The following is an 11446-nucleotide window of genomic DNA, read 5'->3' as shown; positions in this document are numbered from 1 at the left end:
CCAAGCAAGGAAAAATGTAAAATCAGAAGGCCCTGAGCTACCCTGCTGATCCATGTTCATGTGCAAATGTGTCTTCTGTTTCTCCTCCAGGCAGATAGATTTTGCTCTAATGGGGAAGTATCTAAACATCTTAATCATCTCACTAGATGGATGCTAAGTTTTCAACAACAGGCAACATTAGTATGTGTCACTGGTAACTATTGTCCTCTAAAAGTAAACTGATAATATGTGCAACAATAATAATTATGAAGGTCTCTATTTTTCACTAGTCATTCAGCAAGGAAAAAGTTTTGTAGCTTGAACACATCTGCTCCAAGCACTATCACATGATTGATTTTCTTATAATTAGACAAAAAGATTTATACAATCTTTGTATTAAGTGGGCTTTGCATGAGCCAACCACTGGCTCAAACTGATCTTTCAACTTTTGAGATACAGGTTATCCGTCTCTACTCACTACATACACTTTCCGGCATGCCATCCAGCAGCTTGATGTGAACGTATTAAAAGGTTATCACAGTTGCCAGTTTTGAAGCACAACTGCGGCTCCGTATTAAACTGCCCAGTTTTAAAGGAGACAATGTAAAGGTATAATGGGCAGGTCTTAAAGAGCCTCGCTTGCTTCACCTCAATCTGCAGCTGACTATGTTAAATTAAGCACCAAGGGCAGTTTGATGCAAGGAAAAATGAGATGAAACAGCTGCTCTCTAACAAGAATGCCTCACACATTAGACTTCTCAATGACACATCAAAGCTCCAGGAACAGAAACATTTTAAAGCTTTATGCAATTTGACCCAGACACACCCACAAGAAATGAAGGCTGCAAGGTGAAAGCCTAAGAACAGGAGATCCAGTTTTTACTGGTATACAGACTAGGCAGTGCTTCTATGAAGAGACAAGATCCGTTTGTGTTCCCATGCATTAGCTCTGCTTTGTGGCTTTGACAGGTGTTCCCCACTTATGTAAAAGAAGCAAATTGCTAGTACATGGGCAGAATGTATTATCTTTTTATTGAGCTGCTTCTTTTGTACTCAGGAGCCTGTCTTCAATGACTGAGGTGAAACTGCTCATCAACTGATGATGTTCACCCCTCAGCTAACGAAGCTGAAAAAACTCCAAAAGTCACCAGTCATGATAAAATTGGGGGCTTTTATGTTAAAATTACTTTAACTGGTAACTAGTGTGTCAGGAGCCCAAACTGGATCTATAAAAGAGTAAAGATCATTGCACCTGAGGAAGTAACCACCACTGCACTTTTCTCTTTGCTACACCTGGGAAACAACTACCTGGAAATGTTCTCAATTATTCAAACAGCCACCTGATTGACAAAGTGGTGTCACAAAACTGATTCAGTTTTTGACTGACATAGTTTCACTGGAGTAAGCATTTTATCCAGAGGTAAGACTTCTAGATCTTCCAGTGTTTATATATGCACATACACACACATACAAACAGTTTACTTGTAGGAAAAGAACAGCTTGAGGCCAAAAAACATCCCAAACATTTTAAAGATACCTGAAGTTCTCCCTTAAAGTTTGTCAAACTAATATTAAAAACTGTGGTAAAAGGTTTTGAACTAACAGACTTAAGAGGCAAGTCTGTCACTATGTTGCTACACAACTGTTAAGGTAACAGCTGCAAGCATGCAGCCAAGAAAGGGAAAAGAAGCTCCAAAAGAATCCAGTCTCCTTACCAGTTATCAAAAGCATACACACTTTATTTTACAACCATACCTGCTCCACCCACACAGGTTTGTTGCCTGAGTCACACAGGGCACTACAATTAATAGGCAAATTAAATCCAAGAAGTCAATTTGTTGGGTAACCATTAAGCCTCGGATAGAGGCAACCAGCATTTGCTCTCTACATGATACTTAGCAACTCCTTACTCTTCTGTACCTCATTGGCAACAAAGACCTGAAGAACACAGCTACCACCACCTCCCTGCCTCACTTGGCCAATACTGTACGGGCTGCATAGCCCTCACATACAGCACTACTGGGTAACCTTCTTCACTGTGGGGGCAGCTTGGTGCCATGCCTGGGCAGCAGGAGAAGAGCTGCTGCCTCTACCCTCACCTTAGGCGGGCCGAGGTGGGCAGCAGCGGCCCTGCCACCACCCAAACGCCTCAGCAGTGGCCCACAGCTGATGGCAACGCAGGCCTGAAGCATGACCGGGAACGCGCCAGAGAAACGCAGCCAGCTGAGGCGGCCCCGCGTACGGCAACACCCCCAGGCTACTGAGGTGGCGGAGCCTGGAAGGTCACGGTGAGCTCCGGGACACCCGGCCCTGCTCAGCCCCAGGCACCGTCACGCCTCCCCGCTGCCGGACCGGCCGGGCGACTACGCGGCGCTCCACAGACAAGCACAAACCCTGCCTCCACCTGCCATGCCACAGCCAATAAATAAGCCTCCCAGCCCTGACAGACAGAACGTAGAGCGGTGCCAGCCAATGCGAGAGCAGATAGGCACGGAGGCGGGGGACGCGAGAACTCAATCAAAAACCTTTCCGCCCCCGAGAGGGTGGGAACAAGAGTAAGCTTCAGTCACCTACGGTGTGCTCTTCCTCCAACCAGAGCGTCTTCCTTCATCGCTCTCCCCAGATTGGTTAGCAGATGGCAGGAGGGCCTTAGCACACCGCTTTCCCCAATAGCAAGGTAACACTGCGTGACAGGCGTTCAGATCAGCCAATTACTGCCGGCGCAGACTCCCCCCACCCCTCTCTCTTGCAAAATGGCGGCGACAGCTCCTGCTCCGGCTCTGGCTCCTCCCGCGGCCGCCCCGGCGCAAAGCCTGATGGCGGCTCCCGCCACACCGGCGGGAAACGCTGTCCCCGCCGCCGCGCCGCCCCCGCCCGCCGCCCAAGCACCGCCGCCGCCGGCCGCGCCGCTGTCGGCCGCGCTCTCGGGCCCCTTCCCTGGCGGCCGCGTGGTGCGACTGCACCCGGTGGTGCTCGCCTCCATCGTGGACAGCTTCGAGCGGCGCAACGAGGGCGCAGCGCGGGTCATCGGGACGCTGCTGGGTAAGAGCCGCCGCCCCGTCCCGCCCTCCGCCCCCAGGGCGCCCACCTAACCGCACTGCCCTCCCGCAGGGATCGTGGACAAGCACTCGGTGGAGGTCACCAACTGCTTCTCCGTCCCTCACAACGAGTCCGAGGATGAGGTACGGGGAGCGGGACCGCCCGCCCGCCCCACCGCGGAGGCGGCCCCGGCGGTGGGCGGCCGGGCGGAGCGGGGCGGGCGTGCCGAGCCCCTCGCGGGGGGCTCCGCGCCCGCTCCGGCCGAGCCCGCCTGGGGTGTGCCGCAGAACTGGCGGCGGGTCTCTCGGCGGAGCGGCGGCTGCCGAGGGGTGCGGCCCCGGTGCTTGCCTGCACTCCCTCTGATGGCGGCGTTGGGGCTTGTGCCCCTGTTGTCCTCCGCTAAGGGTTAAGCATCCCTGTCACCAGCTGACTTGGCCCTCTCCCGTTTCTCAGGTGGCAGTCGATATGGAATTTGCCAAAAACATGTATGAGTTGCACAAGAAGGTGTCTCCTAGCGAGATCATCTTGGGCTGGTAAGTTTTCCTTCTGCAAGAACATGCAAGCAGTTGTGTCAGTCCCTTAAACTACTTGAAATACATACTTGAAATTTGCCTTGTCACAGGTTGAGAAGCAGAAGCACTTAATGCTTGTGACAGTAAGATCTTGCAATTCTTGTAACAATTGTAAAGGTCCTGCAATTCATAATGGGAACAGATGGTATTGGAGACTTACGGGGTTTGTTTTTTTTTATATCTAGCAAAGGTATCACAGAGGAGCGATGAGTTAGAGAATGCTTGCACGGATTTGTTAGAAGAACTTAGCCACCTATCATACAGCCTGCACCATAGCAGGTAACTGGTTAGAAAGAAGGGAGAACACAAAAAGAGTAGTTCTAGGTACTGAAGGCCTCAGGAGGAATCACTGATACCAGCTTGAGCATGCAGAAGTTCTCTGCTGAGAAAAGAGGTGGAAGTACTTGTGTGGGGGATGCGAAGCAAGATCAGTAGGGTGTTAAGGGAACAGTCTGTCTCTGAGTGTGTGGATAGATAGCTTTATTAGTCTTTTCATGCTTCTCTGATCCTACAAAATAGATAAGTTGTGTACCTGTGGAGCAAACTTCCTCAACAACCTAATTGCACAGCAAAGTGCAGTTCTAATGTCAGGAGTTTTTCTTTGTATGTGAGCAGCTAATTGCAGAGCAGTTAAAGGAGCTAGATTAACAAGTTATACCTCCTGCCAAGAGATGTTTGATTTGTGGAAGATCACTTGGTTGGTCCAGATTTGTTTGGCATGCTTTGACTTACACAGAAATAAAGAGTTGGTCCAGAGCATAGTGACAGATAACTGAATCTTGGGTGTCTGATGTCAACTGTACCGACGCTTTATGCCTAGTACTACAACACTGGCCCTGTGTATATTTTGGTCATGGCTGTGCTCAGCCTGTGATTCCTACAATTCTAGGACAGCTGGCCATAAAGCCACAAACTCCCTACTTAAAACACTTGTATTTAGCATGCTTCTGCAGCTCAGTGTTTGGAAACCAGTGTTTTAGGATACAAACCTGTTAAAATACCAACAATACCGAACACTGGCCACTTGAATGCTGGAAGAATGGCTCCTCAACCTGTACTCTTTTGAAGGTATGCAACAGGTCATGACATCACGGAACACTCTGTCCTGATCCATGAGTACTACAGCCGAGAAGCGCACAATCCAATCCACCTCACTGTGGACACGAGTCTCCAGAACTCACGCATGAGCATTAAAGCCTATGTCAGGTACTCAGGGAGGCTGCGTTTCTGGGAGGGGAGCTGTCTGAATTACTGAGAGAGACCACGCCAGGGTAATGAGAAATGTAGTGGGCTGCAGTGTCCCATTTTGGATGATAATGTGCAGTAGCTAAAACACAGCAGGGAGCTAGGGATCATAGCTTACTTCCCATTGGAATGTCTTGACCATTGTATGTAAAAGTTGAAAGACCTAATCTTTCATAAGGTTAGGTACGTCTTTGGGGTGGGGAATTGTGACTTAATTAACAGTGTTCTGAACATCTTTGTGACATTTCACTGACATTAAACTTCCATTACACTGTCTGAATGCTAGCCTGTAGTCACTGGGCTTTATTGCTTGGCAGTTTATTTCTACAAGCTTGAGGTTTAGTGCAGTTAAAACATAATTGAAACAGCATCTTCTTGATCAGTCTTTCTTCCCCTCAACCCCTTCCATTTTTATCAGTTAATGATGGAGGTTAAATATTGAGAAATGAAACTATTCCACCTCCCTGTTCTTCCCAGCACTGTCTGAAGAGCTCTCTTAAAGGATACAACCCTAGCCTTTCTTTGTAGTGGATGCCTACTGCTTCTTGACTGTGCATCTTCAAAAAGGAAGCTGTTCCATGACATCTTACTTAAAGCATAAATGAACTTCAAATACTTTGAATAATAGGAATAATAAAGGTGCTGAAAGTGCTTTGTACTTTAATTTTTGTCATACTTATGTTTGTTCCTTAAGTAATTTCTCAAAGAGCATGGAGTATTTCAGGATGGAAGAATATCTGCTCTCTAAGCAAGAAAGAACTGTGGCTAAGAAGATAGTACTTAGCTCTTCAGGCATTCATTCTGACAAACGTCAGACCAACTACAAATATTCGTGGATGAAAATGAGCAATTAATAGAATGTCAGGTCTGATTTCCTGTCCTCATCCTGTCAGATTTCCTCATGGTCTTAATATTGCTGATTTTGGTGAGAATGAGTAACCTACTGAAGTTCACACTTCAGTGCTAACAGAGATCATTGAGATGGAAATCTATTACTTCCTCCCTTAGATATGTCCATGCCGAAATGATTTTTTGTTGTTCTTTTTTTTTTTTCTAGTGCCCCAATGGGAGTCCCTGGTAAAACTATGGGCGTGATGTTCACACCTCTAACAGTGAAATATGTTTATTATGATACAGAGCGGATAGGAGGTGAATGTTTTCTTCCTATTTTGGTTATAACCACTGTTGTGACACCATTTAAATGCTTTTTTTACCCTGGTAAAATTGCCATCCTACTGGGAATTAGACTGTCTCGCTGAGCTGTCGTAAAAGTCTTCAAGAAATTAAGGATCTAAGCTGTTTTCTGTGGCAGTCAGGTTTTTTTCACTGATCCTCCTTTTGCTTTCAGTGGATCTTATCATGAAGACTTGTTTTAGCCCTAATAGAGTGATTGGCTTGTCCAGTGACTTACAGCAGGTGGGGTCAGCATCAGCCAGGATTCAGGATACCCTGACCATGGTGCTCCAGTATGCAGAGGATGTATTGGTAAGGCCAGCTTTTTATGAGTCAGCTGATAAGTTTGATGTAAGGTTGTGCATCTTGTTTTTCTTTTTATATATTCTCTTTCTGGGCCATAAACTTACTGAGTTTTACTTTACATACTGAGTGTATGTTTTTTATGCTTAGTCTGGCAAAGTGGCTGCTGACAACACTGTCGGGCGATTCCTGATGGATCTTATTAACCAGGTGCCAAAGATTTCACCAGAGGACTTTGAGACAATGTTGAACAGCAATATCAATGTAAGTTCATCATCTGATTTTTTTCAGTCTTTTGCCAGCAATTTTGAAAATTTGTCATACAGTCACAAATTTGTCTGTGATCAAAATAATCTGTCTTTTCATACAAACATGTTAATAGAAAATACAGCCCTTTCTTGACAGTAATCTGATGTTTTAAGAGCTGAAGGTGGTTAAAGGAGCTCACCTTAATAATCTTGCAGGCAACTGCAAATGAGAGAATAAGTTTTTAGAGTACTTAGGAATTAAGCAAGTAATTGGAAAGCCAGCACCAGTTCTTTTAGAGTGGTTGGACAATATGAATTACCAAGCTTAAAGCAGTATGGATTTCAAGGACAACTGGTGACTTGCCAGCTTCTTTTGCCTGAGCTGAAGTTCTGTTTCACAGAATCACAGAATGTTAGGGATTGGAAGGGACCTCGAAAGATCATCTAGTCCAATCCCCCTGCCGGGGCAGGATTGCCTAGACCGTATCACACAGGAACGCGTCCAGGCGGGTTTTGAATGTCTCCAGAGAAGGAGACTCCACAACCTCTCTGGGCAGCCTGTTCCAGTGTTCGGTCACCCTTACAGTAAAGAAGTTTTTCCTCAAATTTAAGTGGAACCTCCTGTGTTCCAGCTTGCACCCATTGCCCCTTGTCCTGTCAAGGGATGTCACTGAGAAGAGCCTGGCTCCATCCTCTTGACACTTGCCCTTTACATATTTATAAACATTAATGAGGTCACCCCTCAGTCTCCTCTTCTCCAAGCTAAAGAGACCCAGCTCCCTCAGCCTCTCCTCATAAGGGAGATGTTCCACTCCCTTAATCATCTTCGTGGCTCTGCGCTGGACTCTCTCTAGCAGTTCCCTGTCCTTCTTGAACTGAGGGGCCCAGAACTGGACACAATATTCCAGATGCGGCCTCACCAGGGCAGAGTAGAGGGGGAGGAGAACCTCTCTCGACCTGCTGACCACACCCCTTCTAATACACCCCAGGATGCCATTGGCCTTCTTGGCCACAAGGGCACACTGCTGGCTCATGGTCATCCTGTTGTCCCCTAGGACCCCCAGGTCCCTTTCTCCTACGCTGGTCTCCAACAGCTCTGTCCCCAACTTGTACTGGTACATGGGGTTGTTCTTACCCAGATGCAGGACTCTACACTTGCCCTTGTTATATTTCATTAAATTTCTCCCCGCCCAACTCTCCAGCCTGTCCAGGTCTCTCTGAATGGCTGCGCAGCCTTCCGGTGTGTCAGCCACTCCTCCCAGTTTTGTGTCATCAGCGAACTTGCTGACAGCGCACTCTAATCCCTTATACAAGTCATTAATGAATATATTGAATAGTACTGGTCCCAGAACCGACCCTTGCGGAACTCCGCTAGACACAGGCCTCCAACTAGACTCTGTCCCGCTGACCACCACTCTCTGGCTTCTTTCCTTCAGCCAGTTCACAATCCACCTCACTACCCGATCATCCAGACCACACTTCCCCAGTTTAGCTGCGAGGATGCTGTGGGAGACCGTGTCAAACGCTTTACTGAAATCGAGATAGACCACATCCACAGCTTTACCATCATCTATCCACCGGGTTACGTCCTCATAAAAGGCTATCAAGTTGGTTGAGCAAGACTTCCCGTTGGTGAAGCCATGCTGAGTGCCCCTAATGATCCCCCTATCCTTGATGTGCCTAGAGACAGCACCAAGGACAAGTTGCTCCATCACCTTTCCGGGGATGGAGGTGAGGCTGACCGGTCTATAGTTACCCGGGTCCTCCTTCCTGCCCTTTTTGAAGACTGGAGTGACGTTCGCTTTCCTCCAGTCCTCAGGCACCTCTCCCGTTGCCCACGACTTAGCAAAGATGATGGAGAGTGGCCTAGCAATGACTTCCGCCAGCTCCCTCAGCACCCGCGGATGCATCCCATCAGGGCCCATGGATTTATGGACGTCCAGGTTGCTTAATTGGTCCCTGACCCAGCCCTCATCAACCAAGACAGATTCCTCCTCTATCCTGACTTCTTCTGAGGCCTCAGGGGTCCGGGGCTCCTCAGGACAGCCTCCAACAGTATAGACAGAGGCAAAGAAGGCATTCAGTAACTCCGCCTTCTTTTTATCCTCTGTCTCCAGGACCCCCACCTCATTCATCAGTGGGCCTACATTGCCTCTAGTGTTGGCTTTACCTGCAATGTATTTGAAGAAGCCCTTTCTGTTGTCCTTGACCTCTCTTGCAAGGTTTAATTCCAAGGAGGCCTTAGCTTTCCTAGTTGCCTCCCTACATCCTCTGACAACAGACTTATACTCCTCCCAAGTGGCCAGCCCCTCCTTCCACGAACTGTACACCTTCTTCTTCCACTTGAGTTTGCCCAGCAGTTCCCTGTTCAACCATGCAGGTCTCCTGGTACCCTTCCTTGACTTCCTACCTGTTGGGATGCTCTGATCTTGAGCTCGGAAGAAGCAGTCCTTGAATGCTAACCAACTATCTTGGGCCCCCTTACCTTCTAGTACCCTGTCCCATGGGATTTCCCCTAGCAATTGCTTGAAAAGGCCAAAGTTGGCCCTCCTGAAGTTCAGGGTTGTGATTCTGCTAGCTATTCTGTTCCTGCCACATGAGATCCTGAACTCTACCATCTCATGGTCACTACAACCAAGGCTGCCCTCAACCTTCACCTCTTCAACCAGACCCTCGTTAGTGAGGATCAGATCCAGCAGCGCTCCTCTCCTAGTTGGCTCATCCACCATTTGCATCAGAAAGTTATCATCAATGCACTGGAGGAACCTCCTGGACTGGGGATGGCTGGCTGAGTAGGCCTCCCAGCAAATATCAGGGTAGTTGAAATCCCCCACAACAACCAGGCCCTGTAATTGCGAGACTGCTCTCAGCTGCCTGTAGAAGGCCTCATCACCCTCCTCATCCTGATCCGGTGGCCTGTAATAGACACCCACAACAGTATCACCCCTGCCAGCCTGCCCCTTAATTCGCACCTTGCGTAATACTTAGCACACTAAAACCTTGTTCATGTCCTACCTTATTTCTGTAACAGATTTTTAGAAAGCGAAAGCTAAGTTTCTGAATGTGCTGTTCACCTACACTCTGCAAGACCAGAAGTAATTTTTAATTTTCCTTATACCCTTTGACTTGCCTGGTTAACATGCATGAACTCAAAGTTAAAATTTCACAAGCAGTGTTTCATATTCTAGAAATATCAAAACCTTCCTGTGAGGGAAGCATTCTTCAGGATAGGACTTTCAGGACTAACAATATTTCTAGTAGCTGATTGTAAACTGCTTTATAGGTGTTAAAAATTCAACTCCCTAATAGGCTACCATCTTTGTTAATATTTCTGATCACTTTTTTCTTCCCCTCTCAGGACCTGCTGATGGTAACCTACTTGGCAAACCTCACACAGTCACAGATTGCTCTCAATGAAAAACTTCTGAGTTTATAAAGGAACTTCTGGCACTCTACACTTCAAAGAGCCTGAAGAATGAGCAGATACACTTTTCTATGGTGGTGTTACAAATTGCCATGGACGATAATTTAATTACCTAGATGACTTGGTTTACATCTTTATTTCCATTGCCCTGAAAAATCCCTAACATGGTTCAGGAAATGAATTGGAAAAGCTGCAGTCTAGTTGAACCCAGTATTTTACAATGGAATATGTGAGTCTTTTGTCTCCTGGGTTTACCTACTTGTATAACAAAATGCAACTTTATTGTAAGCATACATTTGAAATAAAAGTTCCGTTGCAAGGGCAAGAATGCCTTCTGTCCAGAAAAAACTGTTCTCATTTATTGTATAATGAATCCCCTTTTGAAAGAAAGGGGGGATAACATTGCATCAGGAAGGAGAACTAGAGTGGATGCAAGTCAACTCCAGTTCTGCAGACTTCTTTGCGTTTATTTTTTGCCACCTGTGTTAAAGCACACAAAGCATGGCTTCTTGTGTTGCACATAATATGCTTTTCCATAGAGCACTACAGAATGGTCACTGGCTTATTAGTGCTGCTGTGTATATGCCCTTCTTCAGCAGGGAACTGACAGGCTATGAGACAGTGAATTCAGTTTGCATTGTGGTGTTTCTATGCATATCTGATCCTTTGGGAAATGAAATCAAGGTCAATAGCATTAGCCCCTCATAAAGTGCGGGTTCAGAGAACTAAACTAGCAACTGAGTTCACGGTTAAAAGGGCTTGAAAAGCATTTGTGGCTGAACAAGTGGGGCTATGGAGTTGCCAGCTTTGCAAAAGAAAAGCACAGAAAAACTACAGGAAGTTTTGAAGTTAAAAGTTGCGTGTCATCAAATAAGAATTTTCTATTTTGTGACCCTGTAGTGCTGCTAAAATTAAGTGAACAGAAACTTCCATTTTCTCCCCAAAACCTATTTCATGTTAAATGAGTTCTAGCTGAAAGAAAGCCAATACCAAGCTGAGCTGTAACTTTTTACAGACTTGGCTAATACCATTACCCTTAGAAGACTGTTCAGCTGTACTGAGGAGGCTTTGCCTAATAGAGTGAAAGTATCCCTCTTCTACAACGTAACTGTTACCACCTAGTTACTAATGACTGTTTCTGATGCCTCACATCTGTTTTGGTAAATGAATTTGAAATGTTCAAGAAGCCTGCAAAGCCAGTGTTCCCCAAAATAATTTTTTGTGCTAATTTTCCAGATAAATCCAAGAATGGGACTTAGGTTACAGATCTGTAGATCCTGTACTGGTTGTTCCAATCTGGAGAATTCCCCCAGTGACTCAATGCTGAATTCTAAGCTCTGATTGCAAGGACAAGGTACATGAAAACTGAAATATAGCAAAGATTCTAATCTCTGAAAATGTTATTCTTGAACATTAAATAAGTGTTAAAACTCAGCTCTTGATTTTTATTAGTCTGAATAAAA

At 46.3% G+C, this 11446-nt stretch overlaps 1 protein-coding gene across 1 annotated transcript; it reads left to right on the top strand.

Moving 5' to 3' along the window:
* Positions 1-2712: 2712 nt before the first annotated feature.
* On the top strand, positions 2713-10354 carry EIF3F (eukaryotic translation initiation factor 3 subunit F). The gene is made up of 8 exons (XM_068399865.1): positions 2713-3021; positions 3091-3161; positions 3472-3551; positions 4659-4796; positions 5893-5984; positions 6184-6320; positions 6462-6575; positions 9918-10354. Exons 1-8 carry the CDS (start codon positions 2733-2735, stop codon positions 9993-9995), a joined length of 999 nt encoding a protein of 332 aa, XP_068255966.1. The 5' UTR covers positions 2713-2732; the 3' UTR covers positions 9996-10354.
* Positions 10355-11446: the final 1092 nt, after the last annotated feature.

This window comes from Nyctibius grandis, chromosome 4 (assembly GCF_013368605.1).
Source record: "Nyctibius grandis isolate bNycGra1 chromosome 4, bNycGra1.pri, whole genome shotgun sequence".
Classification (NCBI taxonomy): domain Eukaryota; kingdom Metazoa; phylum Chordata; class Aves; order Nyctibiiformes; family Nyctibiidae; genus Nyctibius; species Nyctibius grandis.
Note: the sequence above shows the minus strand (reverse complement) of the source record. Positions and strands in the feature narration are given on the sequence as shown.

Excerpts from the sequence above, each read along its gene's own strand:
- EIF3F (XM_068399865.1), top strand. The coding sequence starts at position 2,733 with ATGGCGGCGACAGCTCCTGCTCCGGCTCTGGCTCCTCCCGCGGCCGCC. Across the intron at positions 5,985-6,183 it reads TGATACAGAGCGGATAGGAG|TGGATCTTATCATGAAGACT; the intron begins GTGAATGTTTTC and ends TTTTGCTTTCAG. Across the intron at positions 6,321-6,461 it reads AGTATGCAGAGGATGTATTG|TCTGGCAAAGTGGCTGCTGA; the intron begins GTAAGGCCAGCT and ends TTTTATGCTTAG.